The following is a 27807-nucleotide window of genomic DNA, read 5'->3' as shown; positions in this document are numbered from 1 at the left end:
TTAAGACACCTCATGGCAGACAAGACCTGGATTCTATGTGGACATATATGAAAATGCCATGGGATCTTCATAAGAGTCTTGGCGAAAATTTCCCTGTGGTGCAGCATTTTGCGTGCTACCTGGCTACAATCCTGTCAATGGCGGTGTCTGTATATAGTTTATTAAGCATTTTAGGCTCTTTTAGGATCAAAGGCATTCTATGAATACTTGGCTTTTCTGAGTCTACCTTAGGTTGCCACCTTACTAAAAACGTTGACATTTATGACACGGTGTAAAGTAAATTGAATTTAGGATTTTCAAAGAAGCCTAAGGAACTAGTCATCCAATTTCCATTACATTTCAATGAGAGTTGGGCACCTAGATCTCATCGGATAATTTGGAGCTGGTTGAATTGGTTCCTTGTGAAAAAAATTAGTCCATAAACCTAATGTTTTGTTCTGTTTGCAAACAGATTATTACAGACTAATTCATTATGATTTTTACTAATTAAATTTGCTATTTAATCCTACAGTTTATGTGAATTAATTCCAGGTTATTGCTTGTTTGCAACCTATTCCTGTAGGTCCAGAACAAGGTCTGGGCACTGTTTATATCCTCAAAATAGGCCTTAAAAGATGCATAGGTATTGTGTTGGTCTTTGGCACTGGGGGCAATTTCCCACAAAAACGTAACTATTTCCCTACAGTATTTACAATGTGAGATTATACATACCATGAGAGGTGCAATACACATGCAGGAACTCTGGTTTGTAGAGCATAGATTATGTTTTAAAATAAATAATTTTAATTTTGTCTCATAGAAATCCAAAAATGTTAATTCTCATTTCTCAGATTTTAATGATGGTAAAGAAATTCACTTAATAATCCATTCATTTTCGGCTTCTAGAACCATTGTGTTGTATCGCCTGATCCCTAAAAATATATATAGCTATGTTATACCAAGCTGTCATCTGTCAAAGTTGAAATCCAAATCCATTAAAGAACTGCTCAGTAACGGATGGATCTGCTAGAAAACCTGCTAAATTCCATACCACCCAAGCAACAAAATAAGATTCAGGAAAAAGAGAAAGGCAATATCACAAGACTAGCATTTCTTCACAAAACATAACATAACCATATCTGATTAAATATGAATTATAGCTGATGTAATACAATGTAGCTTTCAGAAAAGTGCTAACAAAGAACAAAAAGAATGTACCTTTCCAGATTGAAAGTAAATAGGAATATAAAATTAATTTTAAGGACTGTAAAACTAATTGGAGGTGAGAGACTTTAAAACTGCTATTAACTGTAATCAAAGAACACTGCATAGAGAATAGAAATTATCATTTGCTGCTTTCTATTTGCAGACTTGGTCAAGACATATTACAAGCATGTTTTGGTTGACCATCTCTACAAACAATATGAGGATTTAATGAGCTAGTAAGGATTTTCTGTTTGGGCCCCAGCAGCTTATAGTTAGCTCACAGATGGCTTGTGTCTTGGTTCAGTTTAATCCAATAAAGTTGCTTTACTCAGTCTTATACTGCACCTACAGGAGCACTTTTTGAGTGAAAAATAGCTTCTTTTTCCAGCTGACGTTGACATAAGGAATGTAACTGCATCACTTCCTTTTACTTATGATGTGTGCATGGCTCTTAAGATCAATCTTCCTGAGACCAAGGTAAAAATAACCAAGTTTGTATGCATTTTAGATCATTTTATAGTACTTATTGCATAATGCGGTTACAGCAGGTATTTAAAACAAAACAGTTGCCTTTGTTGTGACAGCATACTTTCCAGTTTTCAGTTTCTGAATAATCAAGTGAAAAGTGCACTACTACCTCCTTTTGGTGCTGATAGGGAATACTACAACATGCATCTGATACAGATGTAAAGAGGGCGTAGTTTGCTAGATATAATTCTTAGAAATGCCTAATAAAACCCTAAACTTGAGCTCTCCAATCTACCACCACAGGTTCTTCCATTCTTTCCTTAAATTGCATAAACATATAAATAAATAACTATGACTCACAATTTATTTGTGGGTTTTACTTTTAAAGAAAATGCATTTTGAATGGATGTTTTAGAAAGGGGGGAAATACATGGAACATTGGATTTTTGAGACTTTTTAACAACTATATTTAAATTCCAATGGCAAAATACTTTAAAAATGAAGCAGAATTTAATACTTCTGGAAATGTCCAAAGAACTTTAATTGTTGATGTCATTCTTTTAGTGGTGAATTCCTGGCATCTAAGTAAATGCATTTCTCTAGCCTACTTGAGCATAATCAAAGCAAAATAAGAGACTACTCCATTCCTGAAGCAGTAGCTAATGATATGTTGGAGACCAGAGGTGAAATCCTGGCCCCACTGAAGTCGCTGAGAGTTTTGTCACAAAATTCAGTAGGGTCAGAATTTAACCTAGGATATGTAAGGGTCAACAGGACATCAGCTCACACCTTTCCTCCAGAGCTGATATTTTCACTTAAGTCCATGTCTCCTCCCCCTGCAACACAGCTTTCATTACAGCACAACCTTGCATCTCAGCTGATAAGATATGCCATCCTAATTCAGCTGCTAACAAAGTTAGAGACCTCCATGAAATGCATATCTAATTAGTTAAGTGCAATGTAAACTACATCTACAAAATTGTACTAAAAATTATACTTTTGGGTTTTGGGTTTTTTTTTTTTAATTATTATTATTTTGTAGCCTGGTGGATTGACTTCCAGGGGAGGTGGTGAAGTCTCATAATATTACATTTAAGCAAAAGTTGGAGGATTATATGGAACTGACCAGATCATAAGAGATATTTAGCCAACTTTAATTTGGAAAAGGGCCACGGGAGGAGTGGAAGGTTATGCTTTCAGTCCCAGATTGTACAGGATGAAGACATTTTACTTGCTTGTTTCGTTGGCTGGTTGGGAGGGGATGAGATTATTTTTGACTTTATCTGGTACACAAAATTATAAAAGATTGACAAAAAAAATTCAACCTGTTTCAGACACGATGGCAGTGCATTTTGTCCTACTGCACGAGCACAAAAGTTTTTGAAGGGAAAGCTACATGTACCAGAATACATGCCTTATTTTGCTCTCCTTTCAGGAATTAGCAAAGAATCATAAAAATTTAAAACGGGGGGGTGGGGGGGGTGGAATGTTAGATTTATGTTGCCCATGATTCTGCCAATACAAGATTGTTCTCTTTATACTCTCTAGTGCTTTGGCACTCAAACATTCAAAGATTTCAAGGCCAAAAAGGATCATTAGATAATCTAGTCCAATCTCCTGTAGATCACAGGCCACAGCATTCCATCCACCTGTATTGAGCCTAATAAACTGTGTTTGACTAAGAGCATAACATGTTTGGCTAAACCATATCTTCCAGAAATGCACCCAGTACTGATGTGAAGACATCGAGATGGAGAATCTACCACTTCCCTTAGTAGTTTGTTCCAATGGTTAATCACCCTCCCTGTTAAAAATGTGCATCTTATTTCTAACTTGAATTTGTCTGGCTTCAGCTCCCAGACAAGAGCCCTGTAGTACCTGCTGGTTTTCCCCCCATGCATAATCAATTCACCTCTCTATCTTTTTTTTTGGTAACTAAACAGATTAAGCTTTTCAAATCTCTCACTGAAAGGCATTTTTTCCAGCCCTTGAATCATTTCTGTAATTCTGCTCTGTGCCTTTTCTAACAGCCTTTTAAAATTGTGGACACCAGAATGGATTCAGTATTCCAGTATTGGGCTCACCTAGGCCATATACAGAGGTAAAATCACCTCCCCTCTCCTCACTGCTCCTGCTTATACATCCAAATATCTCATTAGCCCTTTTTGCCACAGCATCATGCTGGGAGCTCATCTTCAGTTGTCTGCCCAGTACTACCCCTAAATTCTTTTCAGAGTGACTGCTTTCCTGTATACAATCCCCCATTCTGTAGGCATGATTTTCACTATGTGGAAGATCATTCAAAAAGATCTAGCAATAATTACCAAAGTAAATCAAGCTTTGGAAGTGGCTGGATTTTGCTGGAAAATAGCCTTTTTCAAAACTAAGAAATTATATTACAAACTTGACTTTTTCCTTTTTTTGGTTTTGGGTAAATATATTAGGAACATTTGAAAACATATTTAAAGTTTTTTTTTAAGAACAATCCAATGTTCTGCTCACCAAAATCCTATTTAGGGGAAATGAAAATATTCAGTAACTGATTTTAATAAAATTATTTCTGAACAATTTGATCAAAATAAAATGAGTCCCCTTTAATTTCCACAAAATGGAAACAACTTGACATTTCAAACTGTCTCATGAATTTTTATTTTTGACCAGCTTTGTTTCCTCCCATGACACTTAATTGTACTCCAAACAATTCCTGTCCCTCTTCATATATTAAGTATACAATTCTTATATCCCAATCATACACATTTAATTTTTACTCTTTCTTCAGAAGTCAGTTCCAGCCCTTAATTAATTTTTACTGCTGTTCTCTAAATTCCCTCCAGTTTGTTAATGTCTTTCTGGTATTGTGTTGCCTAGAATTATTTACATTGTTCTATGTGTGGTGTCATCAATGTCACACAGAAAGGGACTCACTTCTCTGGTCTCTGCTGCAACATGTCATCATATGCAGCCTGCAACCTATTTTTGCCATCCTGTTGCAGTGCAAGTTCATAGCCAATTCCTGAATACTATCACTTCTAGGTCTTTTTTTTTTTTTTTTGCATAGCTCCTTTGCCTGGAATTCTCACCCATTGATTATCTATGGTTGGAATTTTTCTCTATATCAATATGCATCTTTCCAATTTGAATCTCAGTTTATTTTGCTGCTCAAAGACCTGATCCAGAAAGCGACAGAGGCTTCCCAACTCCCACTGATGTCAGTTCAGTTCAGCTGATGTTAGGAATTGAGCGTGTTTGGCATTTTACAGAAGTGGTCAGCAACTTGCAGGATTAGGCCCCATACCTGTAACCTCTCTAGATGCTTTTGTATTGTTAATGTTCACACCTAGAATCATATACAAATATAATTAGTGAATGTGCTTCTTCCCCCACGCTGATCATAAAGGATGTTAAAAAAGACTAACACTCATCTTAGACATTCAATGGCCCCAGAGACTCCCAAATTACTTAAAATAGCATAAAATGTCTTGATAGGTTAGCAACTACCATTTAGATTGGCTGATCAGTTTTCTGTATTGTATGTATTGCTTAAGATGTACTCTTAAGGAACAAACTTCTACAACTTTCCACGAGTCAGATCATGAGGGCGCTGAAACCAAACAAACTATGATTCAGCTAAAGGTAGTAGAAAAAATATAACAGAAGAGCCCTCTTAATAAAATAAAGTGAGAAAGTATCATTTTCTTTGCAAGAAAAGAGGTATTTTCACTGAAGTGAAGGTGCAGAGCAGAATGTTGGATGTTACATGCCCAGGATTTATTAACAAAGGAAAGGATTTGTGCCTGTGTCATACATCTCTTTGAAAATGTACTCCTAAATCTTCCTTAGTCTAAGTCATCCCATACCTGTAAATAACCACATTAAATTCAATTAATCTATATAAACTACTATCAGAATTGACATTGTGACCTATTTACCTCTGCAGATTAACATTCTCTCTCTCTCCCTCCTCTGTACACACACACACACACACATATATCAATATCATCCAGCATATGGAGAACAAAAGCACTATATGAAATTAATACATATATATAATGAATATATTTTGATGAGATATGTTCTTTATCTATATAGAAGTTAAGAGCAAACATTTATATCAAGTAATTTTTAAGAAAGAAAATTCTCTAAGCCTCTGTAATTACAGTGTTATGAAAGGAAGAGTCTCTTGTTTATTGGTTATTGTTATGAATGTGTGAGAATCTAGCAGGAGTTCAAAAGTTCTAGCAAGACTTAAATAAAAGGAACTTGCATTCCCTTTCATCTCCTCACATATAGTAAATAAAAAAAGGAAACTATTTCCCCCTGCAGCCCTTCATTTCAAACCCTGTACAGCATACCATTAGTTTTTAAGCACTGGAACTGTACGAGACACAGATGAAGACATGGCTAGCTTCTGGCGCAGGGACTATCTAAAAGACAGGACTAGATGAGACTAAAACTCACCAGCAGACCTAGATGATGGAAATAACTTACACCAGTGTGGTAGTGTTTTAAATTGGGATCATGAATGTGCAACATTTATGGCATAATGCCAATACGGCTTAACATTTGTGGGCCTCATAGAAATGAGTTTTCAGAAACTGAACAACCACTTAGCTCAGAACACATTAGCCAACTGTTACCAAATATTTAATTCAGAGTTAAAAGTTAAATTTAAAAGAAATTCAAACATGTTAAGTTACTGAAATGCACTTCTAAAGCACCCAAACAACCCTAATTCTTCCCTCAGGAGATACCATGCAATAACCATGAAATTAGAAGTAGTGTATAGTAGTGTTTGCAGTTGCAGATTAGATTAAATTGAATTTAAAGACAGACTTTTGTTCAGGTTTTTCATTGTGTTGTCATTACAAGAGAGAGTTAAGGTTGTGTGTGTGTGTGTGTTTAACTGCATATTATGTCAAGCAAGGCTGGTCAAAAATTTCCCTCAAAAATTCCCCTCTGTGGAAAATTGGGTTTCTGACAAAATGGAAATTTTCATGTGAAATAACTGCTTTACTCAAAACTTTTTAATATTTGTTAGCAAACCCTGCAAACCAAACAAATGTCAGTTTTTGACAAAACATTGACATTTTCTGTGGGGAAAACATTTCTGACCAGCTCAAGTACCAAACTTGTGATTGTGGGTTTAAAAAACAAACAAAACAAAATAAAACAAACAACAAAGCTTTTAGTGCCAGATTTACTAGAATACACTGGCTGCTCTATGCCACTTTGGATCAGCACAAAGCAGCCAAAGCAAGTGGCTAGTTTTCCCCATCCCATGATCTCCACATTTTTCTGTGCACATTTTCTCTACCTCACCCTCGCTCCTGTCCTGCAAATTGCCCTTCACCCTATCCCCAAGTTTGCTTTGCCTGCCTTCTCTGTTGAATATATGTAGTACTTGCAGAAGAAGAATGTTCTTCTGCGAAGAATTCCACAAAGTACTGCCCTCTTTCAAACTTTTTGCCATCTCTATTGCTTTCAATGAGAGTAATGCTAAAGGCTAACAAGCAAAATTGGGCATCATCTCCTATAGTTCCCAGTAGGATTGAAGTCAATCTGCCCTCGGGATAGATGACAGCTCCTTGTAACAAAGATTAACATGATTATGCTGAGGACCTGATTTTCCATCACCTGGCACCTTGTGCAGTCACTTACCCCTATGCAAAGTGGGTGTAAAATGCTACCAGAATATTAGCAGTTTACAGTCACTTTTGCACAGGTGTAAATGGTTACCAAGGTGCAAAAGCAGTGAAGAATTAGGCCCAGAGCATAAACGCTGTGTCTTGCCTACCAATATAAAAATAATTACTGGAATTTACCAAGCTGCAAATGCCTTCAGCTCTGTACAAATTTTATACTAACAGCAAATACCAAGGTTGGCCTTACCGTGAGGTGAACTGAGGCGGCGGCCTCAAGTGCCAGACTGTGGGAGGGCACCACTAGGACCCAGAGAGTAGAAAATTGGGTCTGCTGCTGGTGCATATGTATTCTCTCTGCTCTAGATGCACAGAGATGGTGGAGTGCTGTGCTGGAGGAAGGAGGGCACAAGAGGCATAACAGGCAGGCAGGAGAAAAGGTGAGAGGCAATAACAGAAAGCAGCAGCAGCTACAGGGAGAAAGAGGAGGAGGAGCCTCTTATGTACCTCTCTAGCACCCCTAGGAGCCTGGACTGATTAACACCAGCTTCTCGGGGAGCTTCCTGTGGCTTCCCTGAACCAACCTGAGGAGAACAGGCAGTCAACTGAAGTAGTAGGAGCCAGATAGGCCCTTAAGATGCTGATATGTTCCCTCACTCAGGCCCTGCTACCAGCCTGCTTATTTGTCCCCTTCAATTGAGTGTTGAGAGCCACTATACCTGGCACAGAACACCAGTCATGAGTGAAAGAAGAAAACACCCCTCTGGGGCAGCATTCAGAAAAAGAAAGAAAGCAAAGGAAGCTTTTCTATCTAAGCAGGAAGGAGCTGTCCTGAGATACATAGACACAAATGTTCACGGCGAGCCTTCCGGCCCCAGTAAGGTTGTGAGTGGTGAGGAGATGCCTGATCTTCCAGTCAGTCAGAGTGCAGGTGACCTGGCAGCTACTGCAGCATCCGTATCTCCATCTCAAATGGATGTAACCATGCACATTACTATAGAAAAGTGTAGATCAGGGAAGAGTGTGGTGGAGGTGCAAGAAACAGCTGCTGCTGAGTTTAGTTCCTTAAGTCTAGATGATCCTGGACTGTGGACCCACATGAGCAGTAGCCTGAGGGACTTCCTTGTACTGCATGGGCCACAGCAAGTGAAAAACTTCATGTTCCACAAAGACAATGAAAATAGAAGTTACCATCCAACACATTACTGGCGTGAAATCCCCAATGGTGACAAAGTGGAGAGGCCATGGCTTATGTACACAAAAACCCAGAATGCTGGATACTGTTTTTGTTGCAAACTCTTCCAGTCTAATGTTCCAGCCACATCGGGTTCTACAGGAACAAAGGACGAGAAGAATCTGGCTAGAAATCTGGCATGCCATCAGAAGGCAGCAAATCACCAGAGAGCATTCCATAGGTGGAAAGAGCTTGAGATGAGACTAAGGTTAAAGGCCACCATAGATGATCAGCATCAAGAGAAAATTGCATCAAAGTCTCTTTACTGGCAAAATGTTCTGAAAAGGCTCATTGCCATTGTGAGTATGCTTGCTACCCAAAACCTAGCACTGTGTGGCACTTCAGATCAGCTGTATGTGCCAAACAATGGAAACTCCCTTAAAATTGTGGAGCTGATGGCTGAGTTTGATTCTGTACTCCAGGAGCATCTACAAAAGTCACCACCCAAGAAATGTACACACACCACTACCTTGGAAAAACAATTCAAAATGAGATCATACAGTTACTGGCAACAAAAGTCAAACAGAAGATTGTGGCAGATCTGAAGTCAGCAAGATATTACTCTGTTATTCTGGACTGCACACCTGACATCAGCCAAATGGAACAAATGACTTTAATGGTACGTTTTGTAACAACAGAACCTAGTGAAAATGTCCCTGCAATGGTGACTGTCAGAGAGCATTTTCTAGAATTTATTGACATTGATGATACTACAGGAGCTGGTATGACAAATGTGCTTCTTAAAAAGCTGGAAGATACGGGAATTGCGATAGCTGACATGAGAGGTCAGGGCTACGATAATGGTGCCAACATGAGAGCAAAGAACAGAGGAGTGCAGACATGGATCCGAGAGTTAAACCCTCGAGCTTTTTTTGTCCCATGCAGTTCTCATTCATTGAACTTGGTGTTAGTGATGCAGCATCAGCTTCTAGTGAGGCTGCTGAATTTTTTAATGTAATTCAAAGCATCTATGTATTTTTCTCTGCATCAACTCATCGATGGCAAATTTTGAAGCAACATCTGGGAACATCCTCTCTGACACTGAAACCACTGAGTGCCACACGATGGGAAAGTCGAGTGGAGGTGATAAAGCCTATCAAACACCAAATTGGGAAGATAGATGATGCCATAGTTGCCGTTATGGAGGATAATGCTATGACAGGAACTGTTCGTGGGAGAACAGTGGCAGAGGGAAATGGAATCACCAGAAACATACAGAACTTCAAATTTCTGTGTGCCTTAGTGTTGTGGCGTTCTGTGTTATTTCACATACTGTTTGAAATAAACGTGGTAAGCAAGAGACTCCAAGGTGTTGACTTTGGTATATCTGGAGCAATGGAACAACTGCCTGGGAGGCAGTGACCATGAGATGGTCGAGTTCAGGATCCTGACACAAGGAAGAAAGGAGAGCAGCAAAATACGGACCCTGGACTTCAGAAAAGCAGACTTTGACTCCCTCAGGGAACTGATGGGCAGAATCCCTTGGTAGAATAACATGAGGGGGAAAGGAGTCCAGGACAACTGGCTGTATTTTAAAGAATCCTTATTGAGGTTAGAGGAACAACCCATCCCGATGTGTAGAAAGAATAGTAAATATGGCAAGTGACCAGCTTGGCTGAACAGTGAAATCCTTGCTGATCTTAAACACAAAAAAGAAGCTTACAAGAAGTGGAAGATTGGACAAATGACCAGGGAAGAGTATAAAAATATTGCTCAGGAATGCAGGAGTGAAATCAGAAAGGCCAAATCACACTTGGAGTTGCAGCTAGCAAGAGATGTTAAGAGTAACAGGAAGGGTTTCTTAAGGTATGTTATCAACAAGAAGAAACTCAAGGAAAGTGTGGGCCCCTTACTGAATGAGGGAGGCAACCTAGTGACAGAGGATGTGGAAAAAGCTAATGTAGTCAATGCTTTTTTTGCCTCTGTCTTCATGAACAAGGTCAGCTCCCAGACTACTGCACTGGGCAGCACAGCATGGGGAGGAGGTGACCAGCCCTCTGTGGAGAAAGAAGTGGTTCGGGACTATTTAGGAAAGCTGGACGAGCACAAGTCCATGGGACCGGATGCGCTGCATCCGAGAGTGCTAAAGGAGTTGGCGGATATGATTGCAGAGCCATTGGCCATTATCTTTGAAAACTCATGAGAATTGGGGGAGGTCCCAGAAGACTGGAAAAAGGCTAATGTAGTGCCCATCTTTAAAAAAGGGAAGGAGCAGGATCCGGGGAACTACAGGCCAGTCAGCCTCACCTCAGTCCCTGGAAAAATCATGGGGCAGGTCCTCAAGGAATCAATTCTGAAGCACACAGATGAGAGGAAAGTGATCAGGAACAGTCAGCATGGATTCACCAAGGGCAAGTCATGCCTGACTAGTCTAATTGCGTTCTATAACGAAATAACTGGCTCTGTGGATGAGGGGAAAGCAGTCGATGTATTATTCCTTGACTTTAGCAAAGCTTTTGATACGGTCTCCCGCAGTATTCTTGCCAGCAAGTTAAAGAAGTATGGGCTAGATGAATGGACTATAAGGTGGATTGAAAGCTGGCTAGATCATCGGGCTCAACGGGTAGTGATCAATGGCTCCATGTCTAGTTGGCAACCAGTATCAAGCGGAGTGCCCCAAGGGTCCTGGGGCTGGTTTTGTCCAATATCTTCATTAATGATCTGGAGGATGGGGTGGACTGCACCCTCACCAAGTTTGCAGATGACACTAAACTGGGAGGAGTGGTAGATACGATGGAGAGTAGGGATAGGATACAGGGGGACCTAGACAAATTAGAGGATTGGTCCAAAAGAAATCTGCTGAGGTTCAACAAGGACAAGTGCAGAGTCCTGCACTTAGGACGGAAGAATCCCATGCACCTCTACAGACTAGGGACCGAATGGCTAGGCAGCAGTTCTGCAGAGAAGGACCTAAGGGTTATGGTGAATGAGAAGCTGGATATGAGTCAACCATATGCCTTTGTTGCTAAGAAGGCTAACGGCATTTTGGGCTGTATAAGTAGGGGCATTGCCAGCAGATCAAGGGATGTGATCATTCCCCTCTATTCGACATTGGTGAGGCCTCATCTGGAGTACTGTGTCCAGTTTTGGGCCCCACACTACAAGAAAGATGTGGAAAAATTGGAAAGCATCCAGCAGAGGGCAACAAAAATGATTAGGGGACTGGAACACATGAGCTATGAGGAGCGGCTGAGGGAACTGGGATTGTTTAGTCTGCAGAAGAGAAGAATGAGGGGGGATTTGATAGCTGCTTCCAACTACCTGAAAGGGGGTTCCAAAGAGCATGGATCTAGACTGTTCTCAGTGGTATCAGATGACAGTACAAGGAATAATGGTCTCAAGTTGCAGTGGGGGAGGTTTAGGTTGGATATTAGGAAAAACTTTTTCACTAGGAGGGTGGTGAAGCACTGGAATGCGTTACCTAGGGAGGTGGTGGAATCTCCTTCCTTCGAAGTTTTTAAGGTCAGGCTTGATAAAGCCCTGGCTGGGATGATTTAGTTGGGGATTGGTCCTGCTATGAGAAGGGGGTTGGACCAGATGACCTCCTGAGGTTCCTTCCAACCCTGATATTCTATGATTCTAACTGGACAAAGCCAAGTCATACCTACAGTCTTACCAGTCAGATGAGGGATTTCAAAACGTTCTGTAGAGTGCACAGAATTTGGCAGAGGAACTTCACACTGAAGCTATTTTCCCACCGATTCAAGAATACAAGAGTCACTGAAGAAGAAGACATTTTGATTATGAGTCATGGGATAATCCCATAAGAGACTCCAAACAACAATTCAAAGTTGAATTCTTTAACCAGGTGCTAGATTGTGCAATACAGTCAATTGAAGAACATTTCATGCAGCTCAGGGAACACGGCACTATATTTGGGATGTTGTATGATATTCCCAAACTCCTCACTCTACCTGAAGAAGACCTATACCAGCAATGCAGGGCACTAGAAACAGTGTTGACACATGATGACATGCACGATATTGATAGTGATGAACTGAAAGCCCTTTCAAGATACATTTCAGCAGGATCAACTCCAAAGGCTATTCTGGAATATATGTGCACAAATAAGATGACCACCCTCTTTCCAAATGCTTTTGTTGCTCTGCGCATACTTCTAACACTTCCTGTAACAGTTGCCAGTGGAGAATGCAGCTTCTCCAAGCTGAAGTTAATAAAACCACATCTATGCTCCACAATGACACAGGAGAGGCTGTTCAGCTTTGCAATCATCTCAAGAGAGCATGAGCTGGCCCAGACTGTGGACCTTCAGCAGGAAGCAGTTCACATCTTTGCAACCAAGAAGGCATGGAAAGCACCACTTTGATTATTCAAACAGATAAAAATGCCAGTGTTTACCTTGCAGACAAGAAAAGTTATATTTGCTGTTCAGGCGTTTGAAAGTTAAGTGTTCCTTAACATTTTTGAACAAGGCATTTTAAGTTGTTAGTTCTCCTTTATTGGGGTAGGTAGCAGAGCAGTACCATGAGAGGAGAAGAACAGGAAGAAGGCAAAATTGAGACCTTTCAAAGTTTTGGCCCAAGTGAGGGGGCATGGGGGCGTCATTTGAGCTCCCCGCCTCAGGTGCCAAAATGTTGTGGGCTTGCCCTGGCAAATACCTAAATGAATGATGAACATGAGGAAAAGAGAAGGGTTAGTCACTATGGGAAGAGAAAGGTGCCCCTGTGTGAAGAAAGAAAGAGACAGGGAACTGTATAGTGTGCAGAGGCCAAGAAGGAATGTGCTGGGAAGGAGTTGAGGGGAGGTAATAGGATAAAGGAGATGAAAATGGAGGAGTTAAGGGAAAGAATAAAAGTAAAATGGGAGGGAACATGGGGATAAATCTGAAAGGGATCACGGAGTGAGAGGAAAGAAGATGCTGCTTTTTAAAGAAAGGGAAGGGAGGGACACAAACTCTAACCAGCATGAGAAAACATTAGACGGTATGGAAGTTGAGGGAGAGGACATGTATTTCCTGATTGTATTGCTCAAGAATGATCCTGCCCTCCAGACTGTGCTGTAAACATCTGGCGCTACTTTTTGCTTGCTGATTTTAAGTGTGCATTTAAAACTAATGCACACACCAAGGTTTCATGCATGCAAATCTCTGACTTTGCTATGAGCGTTCTACATATGTTTTTTTAAATATAGGGGTGAATGGATACCTCAGAGCACATCATACAAAATGACAGAACGACAGAAACCAAAGTGGACTCCAGTGGCCAGCATCTGTTATTACTATCAAAAGATATTAGCCTACAAAATACATTATACCTGCAGCAATTAATTCAGGGAAGTCTTGTGACCTGTGTTATGCAGGAGGTCAGATTAGATGATCGCAATGGTCCCTTCTGACCGTCGAATCTATGAACTATGATACTTTACATGTCTATAGCAGCTTTCACCAGAGGATCTTAAGACACTTTAAACACGTTAACAAATTAAGCCCCAGAACTCCGCTGTGATGTCATGTTACCTCAGTTTTACAGATGAGGATAGCGAGGAACACAGGCATTAGATGATGTACCCAAGGTGTCTCAGGAAGTCTGTAGCAAAGCATGGAATGGAATCCAACTGCCTTTTTTTTTTCTTCCAGATCTTTGCTTTGACCGTTAGATAAGGGTTGCTTTCTAAAACTTGGATTTTTTTTTTTTTTACAAATAGCCTCAATAAGGTTTTGAATTGTTTTATGTTATACAAATCATCTCTCTTAAAACTTTTATTTAAAAAGCAGTTTATATCCTTGTTGGTGAAACTATATAGTAGCATCATATGGAGCTCTAGACACAAAGACAGGGTAAAAGCTGTATGTTTTTCTATATGTATATTTGCATACACCTCATGATGGCAATTATAGGGAGGGCATTTCCTGGTGGTTAATAACTGGACTTGATTAAGCCTCTGGATCTTCTTCTTAGGTTCTCAACTCCTCCTACAGATCATTAACTGCCAGGAAACATGCTTTCCATTGGCCATTTTGATTACATAGGCCTCTAGCAGTTAATCTGCAGATACATAATAAGAAAGTAATTACACTGTATATTTCTTTTCAAAAATATTAAAAAATGGATAAAGTTTTAGGGGTTGGGTTATTTGAAAATACATTACAACAACATTGTGTCATTTACTCCAGGACTTTAAATAAAATGAGGTAAAAAATCTTACCGAAATATTTCTTTTCCCTTAAACATTAAAAATATATTTCCTAAACAGAAATCTAGCATTGCTTGCCTTGCACCCCACCTGACAAATGCAGACAAGGAAGTAGGTTTAATTTAATCTTTTCTTTACAGATTGTACTGCTGAACCTGTTGATATGTGTAGTAGTTTTCTACATTGTGTACTATGTGGTCCTAAGCATTTGTTTTGCAGCCTTCAGGTAAGAATTTCTAGCATTCATAATTAATATGATTGAACTTAAATGGGGCATTTCTGATTTACAACCTGGTGGAGCAGGGCAGGGAGCAGGGGGGTAGAAGTCTAGAATATGATCTCAGTTATACTGTAGGCACAGTTTTCAGCATCAGACACGCTTGAGTGCCTGAACTTCCATTTAGATGAACAAATTAGCACTTGGACACCCAAAAATTTGTTTAGCTGCCAGTTTGGCTCACAGTTTATTTTTGATCAAACTAGTTGACATACATATACTAACCGAAAACCTGAACACTAGGGGAAAGATAACATCTTTTTCCAAAAAAGATTTGTTGTGGCTGCCAGAAAGACTAGCTGTATTGCTTCAGAAAGTCATTAAGAGCACTGAGGATGTCAAATTGATATTGAATAACAGTATAGACACAGCACATGAAGAGTATTTATAGCAGAAATAAGACTATAGACACAGCGTGTAAAGGCAAGCCCGCGTCACACAGTGGCACCAAACCACGGACACTTGTGAACTCGTCTATCCCAGATTACTTGGTTTGGAATCTTGTTTAAAAGAGCTCATAGAGTAAGCTACATTGTGTAATGTAATTAACACATTAATTGTGATAACATATGAAAATGATTAACTTTATTTTTAAAATCTCCACAGGTTGGAAATGTTGGACGGTTGGGCACCTTTTGATTTTAAGACAAATCCCTCATGGATTAACCCAAATTACTTAGGTACCTTGATTTTGTTTCTTAGTTTTTGCAGAACTAAGAAAATAGACTCTTTGTAGACATAAACCCCAATTTCCCCCCACCCTCATGCACACGTACAAACTTTTTTTAAAACATTCTAATAATGCCTCTCCACTTAGCTTCAATATTTTAATGATATTTTAATTGTATTGAATTTTAAGTGTTTTTCTCATTTCTCCATAACTCTGCAACAGGGTCACTTTATAAATTAACATATTTCTTGTCCTCTCAGTAACCCATAGCCTTTCCCATGCTCTCTCCTTCCAAATTTACATCTCTCAATTGAAACCAATTGTTCTACCATGAAGAAGACATTTAATTTTCATGATAAAACTATTAATTATTCTGTGTAAGGTTACTGAATCTAATCTCTACTACAGTAAAGCTTCCTATCATCCATATTTGAACCAGCGTCCAATAGGGCTTCATAAATAATAAGTCAAATTCTTCAGTCACATAAACCTCTTATTGACATCAATGGCAATTTTGCCAGTGCAAGGAGTCAACACAAAGTAAGATAAGATTTCAGGATTTGGCTCTATGGCAGTTCAATGTACTAATGGAGAATAAAGTATAGTTTGAGTGAATACAAATCACAAGACATATTTATCCAAGCTCTTAAAAAAGTGACCCTTTCCAAAGCTATTACTGTCTCTCTGTAGGGGAAAAAAGAAGCATTTACATAAATTAAGCTTCAGCAGATTTGGAATCTGTTGCAAAGGAAAACCACGTCAGCTGGAATTAGAGCTGTTCAAATGTAAATTGTTTAGATCATAATCTTAAACACTTACAGGAATAGAAAGTGCAGGGATGCTTGTTCAGTGCCACTATTGATTTGATTTTAGATGTAAAAAAAGAACATTTCAATTAGATTAGCAGAAAAATGGGTTACTAGAAAAAATATAGATCCTACACAGTTTGAATTAGTGTGCATTTGCACAATGTCAATGTAAATACTGAATCTCAACATGACTGATAGGATTTGTATTTAAATTATAACATTATAGTTTATTACATGCCTTCATGTGCAGGGTGTTAAACAAGCTATATTGAAGACATATTAACCCATTTGTGCAATATAGTCTATCGGCCTGGACGCATTTTGGGCACTATGAGGTAAACCCTGAGCTAGAAAAATTTCATTGCTACCATGTTAGGCACATATGTGGTGGTCATCACAAGGGTGGATGTAGATGCCAGAAGTGGTGTGGTTTTTCTATATCACGTAATTTTAAAAGTAAATGTTATCAGCCATCCAATCTGAAAAAATCAATAAAATCACAAAAGGGGCCATAACTCGAAGAAACTGTTTAATTTTGACCAAAATTAGCAGTAAGCTTCTAAATACAATTGATAATGCAATGATGTACTCAAAATAGTACTATTTTGGAAAGCTTGGGAAATATCCCCAGACAATATATTTTATGCATTTTCCCATACATTTTTCCCTTTAGTTAAAGCAAAAGTCTGCAGTCACATGACAGTATGAGCTTGTTTATACCATGTTCTACATCAAAATAATTGTCATTATTTGTAGAATGGAATGATTTGAGAAAAGTTTTTCTATCTGCTATTTTTATGAAGTTATGCAGATAATAATAGCCTTACCCCCAATTATAAAAACATATATTTTTGATGTTATCCACTCAGCCGGAGACATAAGCAGAAAGCACACCTAGTATAATTGTAATAATCACTGAATACAATGACAATTCATGTAAGGGCTGTATAATGTCTTGTGTGACTATATTGTGTGAATAACAAAAGTATAACCAGGTACTCTTACGTAACACCTACGTGTAACTATGAGCTGCTGAATGTGTAATGCAACAGTGCTTCAAGCTATATTTACCCACAAAATAGTCACAGTACTTTGCAGATTGTTGAAACATTTCTACTTTCCCTTAGAATCTGCATCTGATGCGTTCAGTACTCTGTTGCCACACTTGTCACTGTCAGAGCTGCATTGGACCACACCAAACCCTCCTTGTGGCATTTGCCTTTCCCTGTTGCACAGGTACTCTCACAGCCATGCTGCACAAAGGTGAGGATGGCTTCTAGAACAGGGGGCAGCACCATTATCTTAGAAACAAGATGCCCAATGCTATCTATCATTTATCCGTTGCTGACAGGGAATACTTGAAGATACTGAACTGTTTGCATGACTACATACATGACTGATAATTTGCATGGCTGATAGTAGTTTCTCACTTGGTTTGTTCTTCTTAGCAAACAATTTATAGCACATGTTATCCAGAGATGCTTGCTTCTTACCACAGTACAATCAAGATACCAGTAAGACATAGGCTGCCTCTGTCTCTTCCTCTATCTGAGATGCACTGTTCCCAAGATGTTTCAGACCCTCCTTGAGCTCTATACTCAGCTGCTGTCTTCAGCCATCTCTTTCCCCCCCTGACACTGAAAGCAGAAAGAGAGTCACATTCACCGACAGCATGAATGTTTGGCAGAATAAGACTGCCAAAGTCTCTTCCCAGCTCCAAAGCCATTCTATGCGTGAAAATGAATCTCTTCTTTTGGCCAACACCAGTTTTGAAATAGAATTAATCAATCCCAAGAATAGATGGGCATGCAGATGCAACACTGGTGTCCAAGCTCCGCATTAGCACCCTATTTAATCCGAGTATTTGCTTTGCATGAGCAACGTACAAGAATACGCATGAATATGCTTCCTTGTCTTCTGCCTCGAGTTTTGGTATTGCAGAGTGGTTGCCAGGTGCTACTTTCACTGCTTATGCAATGTTGTGAAACCCACCAGCAAAATACACTTCATGACCAAGTGGAAATCTCTGATCACACTTCACAATCCAGTCCCCTGAATGAGAAAGTTTACAATGTTTGATTTGTTCTGTGGATTTGATATCATCTTCAAGCTTTGCTTTGGTAATGGTGTTAACACAGTGGAGTTCTGAACTTCTTGCATTTGGACATTCCCTCTGCAGGCTCTCTCACCAGATTTGATTGATTCTTCATTTGCATAAAATTGTCACCAAGAACAGCAGCGTATTGACATTTTAGTCCAAGGGTAACATTCAGCACCTGGTCAGACAGCTCCCCAAAAGTTTTGCACTTGGCAGTATCAGTGCACACCATCTGCAGCAGCATCATACCATCTATAATAGCTAATGTTGGCTCATCAGATGCTGATATCTCAACCACTGATTGATTTTTCTCTGACAGCGTGTTGCTCTTTTGGGTCTTTCATAGCGATCCATCCAAGCTAAAGATGGAAATGGGACAGGTGCCAGCTCACACTTCATCAAACCCTGGATATCAGCATCTCTGGACTGGGCAATAACTATCAGCTTGCTGAATATCTGACAACCAATTGTTTGTGCTTCTTTTGTTCAATTGTTTTGTTGATATTATCAAATGATTTGAGATTATGCCTTCTTAGGGGATCAAAGAGGTCTACCTCACCCCTTTGCACCCTACTGGTTACAAACTGCTTAACTTCTTGTGTGCCATTCTCTCTTATCATGCACAAACTTTCTGCAATTTCAGCTGGGGGCAGAGCAGACGTTGCACTTGCAATGCTCACAAGTGGCTATCTGTTGTCTGGCCTTGTTCCAGTCCAGGTTCAGTGCTAAAATAATTTGTCATTCTTTCAGTCACATTTTTTATATCTTGGACGGCAGAGTCATCTGTAGTCAAGCACTTTGTAGTAGCTTCTTTGTGGTAGCTTTCTCTGTTGCTGAAGGCTGCATTCTACCCATTTGTTCTTTCATAGTTGTTATAGCTGCTGTAAAATGTGCAGTCAGGTAATACTTGGTCAGAGCCTTCTCTTTTGTGCAAAGATGCTGATGCTTCCCACAGTCCTTGTTGAGAGCTTGCTTGATGGCCATGTTGTGCCGCACGCCACTGAAAGGTCTGGCAGTCCAGTATACTGCTCCCCATCTATCAAGTAGGGCATGAGCTATATCTGGCTTCTCCTCCGCCAGAAGTCTGACTCTACTACATTTACACAATGCCGTCTAGCATAAACCACATGACCACACTGGAACATGGTACAAACAAGCTCATACTATCATGAGTCCACAGACAAAAGGCAAAAAAGTAGGGGAAAATGCATACAAAATAATCTGGGGCTAAATATTTCCCCAAATTTCCAAAACAGTACTGTTTTGAGGACATGGTTGCATTATCAATTGTATTTAGAAGCTTTCTGCCACTTTTGGTAAAGAAAAAAAAATAGACTATTTTTCTCTGAGCTATGGCTCTTTTTCTGATTTTTTCAGATTCTGATAATGTTTAAACATTATGTGATATAGAAAAACTGCATCATTGACCACTATATATGTGCCTAACGTGGTAGCAATGAAATTTTTCTAGCTGGTAGGTACCTTAACTCACTTACAAGATCCCTTTTAAAATCTGACTGGGAGACTAATGGGTTAGTGCACTAGTCTCTTTTCTGTTTGGAAAGTATTTATCTGTTAGCAGAACGGTAAGAAAGAAACAAACTATAACAATAGCTGCCGAAGGTCTGGTGACACAGCGATAGAGAAGATTCAAATGTAGGACTGAGGTCACAAATGAAAGTGATCTTGCTCATCTTATGGCAGGCCCCATTTGTGCACATTACAAAATTGAGTTGTGACCAAAGAAAAGAGAAGCCCGAAGCTGAAAATGGAGGTTACATGTCAAGATTGAGGTGTTGGTGTTGGCACAATTTTAATGGGAAGCTTATACAGCACCTCCCTGCACTAAACTGGACTCAAATTAGTTACCCATTTTCATGAGCACTAAAATGACTAGTAAAATTTAAAGGGACACAATCAACTTGAAGTCTAGTCAATTAAAGAAAAAAAGTTCTAAAAAGAACTTCAGGCACTGCATTCACACAAGTGTTTCTGCCATGTTTTGGATATGTGGTTTTACAATCTCCTTTTCCTGATTTTTAATTTTTTTTCTCTCTCCCACATTGCTGTGTGAAAGATCTGCACAAACAACAGTGGAAACTAAAAAATGATTATATAAGGGAAAGAATGAAACTGACAATATACAAATGCACAAATTAAACTGAAAAAACACAGAAAAATATTTTTCTCTACTCTTTTTTTGTCATAGTAACCTTAACTGTTACTTGCAGTAATGGTAGGATAAACATTTGAAGTATGATTTTTTAGTTGACCGTGCCCTTTAAAAAGAAAAATAATGTATTATATTTTGAAAGATCCCTACCAACTACAAAGTAGATATTATGGCCCATTCTGTGGGGCTCTGGTCTTGCAAACACTTATGCATCTAAGTAGTCCCATTGACTTCAGTGGCACTAGTCACATTCTTAATATTAAGCACATGCATGAGGATATGGAGAATTAGGGCCTTAATTTACTTTAAGATTAAATTGTGGCGCTTTAAAAACACATTTCATTTTCCTAATCAATTTTGCTGTGGAACGATTACATTTATAAAATCCATCTCAGTGACTTCTTAAAAGACAGCTTTTTTATTTTATGGACAGTTAGGATACTAAAGTATATGTCTGTCCATTCAGTTCCTACTTAGGGATGTCTCCCTGTCGATCTGGCACATAACTGTGCTCATCGGCAGCAGACACTATCACATACAAAGTTGTGTTTTTAAAACAAACAAACCCAACATTACTAGCTTGCAATATAGATGATAGTCCTGTGCCATTTTAGCATGAAAACAAAGGCCCATTCAAGTTATCAAACCAACTTACAAATTGAAACCAGTGGACTGTACTTCATTTTTTGTTGTTGGTTAACTGAGAATTGGCCATAATGTTTCCTGCCTGCTCCTCCTCACCCCCCCAAAAGAAGCTTTGTAACAGAGACTTTTGATTAGTATTGAAATAGAGAACAATTCCCTTCTAGATCACTGCTTCACATTTAGACTGGGAACCTATTGGTCCCCTCCACTGCACTGGACAGGGAGGAATGCAAAAAACCCACACATAGGATAACCTGACACTCAGTATTCCTGTCCCTCTTCATTATAGCTTTCATTGTTTCCATTAAGGAGCCACTGGTTTTTAAGAACTACCATTGGCTTCAGTGGGGATCTCTCATCACAGATTGATGGCACAATATGGCCCATGTTGTTCCACACAAGGGAGTGGGGATACAGCTTAGTCATTAAAGAGAAGAACTTGTTGATCAGCTGCATATTTTTCACACCCATGACTGAGGTAGTTAAACTGACCTAATTTTTTGGGGTAGACCAGGCCACAGGTTAACCTCAGAAATCAAAACTACCTATTGCCATTAGTTACAAGGATGGGAACCACCCTTCCAAAACTCTGCTTGGAGTAAGTTCCCTGTTTTCTTTTATAGTTCTTCTGGTTTCACTGGAGATAACCTACTTTATTTGTGGACTGCTGTTTGCTCTGATTGTGGAAGAATGGGTTTGGGATTATGCTATAACAGTTACTGCTATTCATATTATCATAACTGCAGCTGGTAAGTGAGTATGTTATTAAACATATGTGCAGTACGGTAAATTGAATAGAGCTAGTCTAATACTATTGATCTAATTTTTTATTGGACTAATTTTGCCTTTTTTTCTTGAAGTTTCTCCCTTAAATTTTCATCTTTCTTGCATTCAAGCACCACGTGTAGATGAGTTACTGCCATTTAGAAATCTTATTACATTTTTGTTGCAACAACTTCCAAATGTTAAATTATCTTGCAGTGTATTTAGAGGTTTTATTGGTAACAGGGCAGCCAAGGAAAGAAGCCTGCCTGCCTGCCGTTTCAGCTTGGAGGGTGTGCACTGCTATAAAACCAAAAGAGTAATATTGCCCTCAGTGCCCTCTCCCTTTAAGGCTCAGACATAAATACCCTTGCCATAGTTCAATGTAATACTGAGGCTTGCCTCAGCCACGTCCAACACAAAAGGTCTAAGTTGTGGCTCATTTCAGCTAAATCCCAACAAGGAAAACAGAGCCTACGATCCACTCCAGCATCTTCACTTGTCACTTTCTCTCTCTTTCCTCTGAGGAAAGAGCTGTTTGCTGCAAATGAGGTTCATCTTGCTGGGAACACCTGCTGATCTACCCTTGCTCCTTAGCAGAGTGCAGGGATGGGGGATTGGGAGAGATGTTTAACCCCATCCTTGCCAGAGCCAATGTGGGGTCTCTTCATCCCATCACAGTGCTTTTATAGGGGATTCACCTACCCATCCTATTATATTTATCCTAGAAATTAGAAATAGGAAAGAAATATTAGATCTTCTGTCCCTCCCAGTGTACAATGGTTCCGGTTATTATTTGTGTGCTTTGTCCAGTTTGGTTTTAAATATCCCAGGGGATGGGACTTCACCATTTCCCATGAGATATTGTTCCAGAGATCAATGGACTTCACCTTATGATCAATTTCCTGATATACAGACTAAAAACCTTGACCCTGCAATGAGTTCCACTTGGAATACCTCCTTGCAAGATAGGGTATAATATTTCCTTTACTGGATTTCATCCCATCAGTCCAGTTTATATCCCTGTTAATCCTGCTAAATAATTTTTCTCCTTCCTTAGAAACAATTATTTTAAAGGAAAATTACAAAAACTCTGTACCATATAGGAGTTACCAAGGAGGATGGTTTCCATGGTTATCTTATGTATCTTATTCAGATCTTCTTTAAGAAAATAAAACAAAATAATGAGATTATTATTATTTATTTGTACTGCAGAAAGATAGGTGCTAAAGGAACTGTTACTGCAAAAACTGTTACAGCTGGTGATTTTAGATGCCTACCGAGTTTTGGGGCTGCTGAGTGGGGATTTTCTGAATCCTGATGGGGTCAGATTCTGGGATTTAAGCAAAGTGGCAGTTAGGCACCTAAATCCTTTTGTGAATCGAGCTGTAGGTGTTGCAACATTTACATCTCATTTGTGAATCTAGTTGGGGCTCTGTGACATCAGTTCCCACCGATGTGCTAGGTACTGTACAAAAATAAGAAAAGACAGTCTCTGCCTCAGAGTTTACATTTTAAGCCCTCAATCCTGCAAATAATTACACCTATATTTAACTTTCAATGGGACAGCTCACAGTAGTAAAGCTAATCAAGTAGGAAAGTGTTTGCAGGATCTCAGCTTACATTTCATTAGACTTTAAATTTAGATACAGTTACTAAGACTGTATATTTTTATTTTAGAAGACTCAGCTTTTCTTCATATGCAAAACAACCCTAAAATTATTTATGATGTAATGTTTTTCATTTTACAGTTATGTCTGAATTCCCTCTGATGTTGCACTGGTGGATGGCTTTAGGTACAGGTCAATTATTTAACTTTGAAATAATCACAAACTGTGGAGATTCATAGTATTTGTACTTATGAGTGGAATTGGGTGACATTTTTTGATCAAACCGGTTTTTGGCATAAAATGTAGATTCAATGACACAAACATTTGGTCAAAAAAACTCATGTCAAAATTAAACATTTTAATTTTTTCTAATGACTTTTCATTTAGAAAGTTCCTTTAGTATTTTCTAAATGAAAAATGTTTAAAAACACTCAAAATTTAAATTAAACTTTTTTTGACTTTTTGATTCACTGAAAATGTTGAAACATCCATTATTCATCCAGCTCCAGTTATGAGATTTCCCTCTCTGTCAAATGTATGGTATGGTATGTGATGGGGGACACCCCCATCCCAATCAGAAGAAGGCTAATGAATCCTCTGGGCTCAACCACTACCAAATAGGCCATTCTGCAGAGCCTGCTGTGGCTGGAGGAAGCAAGCTTAAGACGAAGCATCTCACAGGAAGGTATGGAAAGTGGTAACTAGGAGGAAAAAGCTGCCATGCCTCTTAAATAGCTGACTCTTGCTATAGCTCATGGCAGAGAGAGAAAGAGCTGACAAACCTCCCCCACTTACAAAGACTTACCAGACCAGGACAAGCTGATCACTGTGGGGCAGGAGTTGAAGATAAACCCTGACTGGGAGTCCAGCTGTGCCAGGCTGCCATATATAAATAAACCAGAGCTTTTTTAGGGAACTCAGAGACTGAATGTACCATTATGTGGGAGACCCCCACACTGGAGAACTCAGAAAGGGTGGAATAAATTTCCCGAGTAGGGAAAGGACTTTGGAAGGGAGAAGAGACCCTGAACCTGTCTGTGAGTGATCTCAGGGAAAGGCTCACCCTAACAGGTTCAAACAAGAAAAATGGTAACATGTGTGCTCTAAATAGTTGATACTATTTTTAAAAAGGACTCGGTCAAGTAGTTCAGACCTAACATTTGTCAAGCCTTGAAATTTATATTCTAGGGCCAAATCCTGCTCACCTTATGTACATTAATAAGTCACATGTATAGATCTATTGGACTGTACCAAACAGTATGAGGTCAACAGGACTGCAATTGTAAGGTGAGCCTGATTCAGATCCTGATTTATCCTGTTTCCATTGAAGTGAATGTCAAAACTCCAACTGACTTCAGTGTATGATTAGGGATCCCTGCCCTCTACGTGGGAATCCATTACTTTGAGATTTAGAAAAAATGTGGAAGTCAGTTCTTCAGGAGCAGTTAAGTATCCAGAGCTGTACTGAAACCCTCAGTGACAGCCAAAATCCTGGACCTGCAACTTGTTCTGCATAGGCAGACACCAGTGACCATACAGAGCCAGTTGAGGGATCAGGTCAGAAAGATAAGAATGAAAGGCCTCATTATTAGAAATGAAAGAGAAAAATCAATGTTGTTTTCATTTTGAAAACACAAAGTCACTGGCATGAGTAGTTTCACTTTCTTCTTTGTAATACCAGAGAAGTGTGAGAGTAACAAAACCTACTCTCTTTAAATATGGTTGCTTATAAAAATGGGATCAGTTTAAGTATTCTTGTAATGTTTATATGCCAGTATTAACATTAATACAGAATATTCTTACATTTGCTTTCAGGATCTGGCTTAATTTTGATGATTTGTGGAGGACAGGTCTTAGCATACTGCTTGTTCAAGGACAACTTCATTCACCCAGTCCTGGATGATTTTTGAAGAGCAAAAAATAGGTGTTTGAATCTGAGTCTATATTATTTCTATGATCTAATTTAAATTACTTAAAAAGTAAGATACACTGTCAAGATTATTAGTCTAATATTTAGCCTACTGTACCATTTATTTCTTACATCTGTTTACAAATTCCATGCAATTACTTTTAGCTGTTTGTGAGGGTATTTTCCCCTAAGCAAACATTCAAATATGCTCCCCTTTTCCTAAATACAAACCAACCAAAAAGTGAGAAAGAGATCAATGCCAGCAGCACAGCACTCGTGTACAACCCTACAGCAAAGCAATGTGCATGCAAGGAAGAGAGGAAAAAAATTGGTAAGCAAAGAGACATCCGTTTCAAGCTTCCAGGTTTTTTTGTAAATTATTAAATAAAATTTATTTTACTAAGTATATCTTGGGCTGGAGTCTGGCTCTCCATTAAGGCTTCTTTGTGCCATTTCAGTGGTACAAAGAAATTTCAAAACCATCTTCACTGGCTTCCTGGGTCTCCCTCACACAGGGAATTCCTGAATAGCGTAGGGCCAGTTTAGCCAGCTCTATACCACCACATATTGCAGTCCTCTTGCAGGACGTATATAAGATTACAAGGGACATAACCAGTGAGCAACAACCTCCAGCTGATCCCTGGCTTCCAGAGCAGTGCATGGGGAAGGCAAGCATAGAGAGTGGAATGTATGATTGAGCAGCCCTAAGGGTGTTCTAACTTGCACTGCTGATCCACTAAATGTTTAGTGGTGCTAGAATGGGGAAAGGCAAGGGTAGCTTACAGCCACTTTTGCACCCATCCCTTTCTCACTTCCTGAGTTGTGCCAGGTGCATGACCAATCCCTATGATCCAGGCTGTAGATTGTAATTATTTTAAAAACCACAATACTGCCTTGACATGAATCTTCATCTATTTACATATAATAGGCTTGATCCTACAATTCATGCTAAGCACGACTCCCAGTGAGCCAAATTCATCTTACATGCAACTTCGGTGACTTGAGTAGAGATATAGCAACAGTGATTTTGGCCTGAGTTTTGCCTAAGAAAGGGCAGCAAGACTAGACCATTGTAAATGCTCACATTTGCTTTAAGCAGAGGTTCTCAAACTGGGGGAGGCCCTCTTGGGGGGCCTGGAATGTATTCTGGGGGGGCATGAGACGCTTAAGGGGAAAAAAGAAACGTACTGCACACATTTTACCCACAGCACTGAATAACTAGCATAACTGATTCCTCCAGACGTATCAGGTCCTCAGATGGCGCTGTGCATTTTTACAGATTTTGGTTAGGCTTGCATAGCATTATACAAAGTCATTGCCATCTGCACGCTAATCCGTTTGCTACGACATGGTGTGCATATTTAATTGTAAGGATCAACCACAATCACAGTTTTGCTTTTGCTCTTATTACAGTGGATCATTGGCTCTGTTTGAATCAATGCCTTACTGTTTTTAATATTTAGTGAGAGCTGCATGTTGATTTTTTTTATCATATCTGTACTTGTATGGTGGGGGCGGGGTGTAAACTACAGACACCAAGGGGTGGGGGGGCACGATCAAACAAGTTTGAGAACCACAGCTTTAGAGTACTAAACCTTGTCTTGAAGTTTGAGTGTGCATACGGTAAGGGGGAAATTCCCAAATAAGATGTATTTAGCTTTTATGAATGACACACAAGTATATTTAGAGGCAAATCATATCTCAAAGTTTATAGCATTATACGCTCTAACAAACAAAACCAATATAGGATGACAGCAAATGAATGCCTATTAGGGGCCTGATCCAGTCTGAATAGACTTCCGTGAGATTTGGATTGAACCCCAGAACATTTTTAGAATGCCACATCTATATAAATATTAGAATCCAAGTAACTATGACCGATGTTGTATTTATGGAAGGTTTTTGCATTATTTGTTCCAGTTTAAAGCTGTATTAATACTTAGACAGGGAAGAAATACAAATTAATATAAAATAATCTATCTGCACTGGCTTTAACCTTGTCTTTACACAGTCTGTGTGTGGGCAGTGGAGCTATGTGGCACAGTGTATTAGTGGATTAGGATACAAATTAATCCATGGGTGGAACAAGTTTCTATTTTTAAACTGGCAGGCTTTCACTGTAAGAGTGCCACCCAGCTGCAGCTTTCAATAGGTTGTGCAAATTTTGTTTTCTAT

The 27807-nt window shown here is 39.3% G+C and overlaps 1 protein-coding gene across 1 annotated transcript; it reads left to right on the top strand.

The window, feature by feature from the left end:
- Positions 1-1629: 1629 nt before the first annotated feature.
- On the top strand, positions 1630-25633 carry TMEM244 (transmembrane protein 244; the record flags this gene model as incomplete). Its single annotated transcript, XM_084622307.1, has 6 exons — positions 1630-1662; positions 14820-14905; positions 15563-15636; positions 21975-22100; positions 23865-23909; positions 25539-25633. 6 exons carry the CDS (start codon positions 1630-1632, stop codon positions 25631-25633), a joined length of 459 nt encoding a protein of 152 aa, XP_084478433.1.
- Positions 25634-27807: the final 2174 nt, after the last annotated feature.

Source organism: Lepidochelys olivacea (genome assembly GCF_965140295.1).
Source record: "Lepidochelys olivacea isolate rLepOli2 genome assembly, chromosome: 3".
In the NCBI taxonomy this organism is placed as follows: Eukaryota; Metazoa; Chordata; order Testudines; family Cheloniidae; genus Lepidochelys; species Lepidochelys olivacea.
The sequence above is the reverse complement of the archived record's forward strand: the minus strand, read 5'-3'. Positions and strand labels throughout refer to the sequence as shown.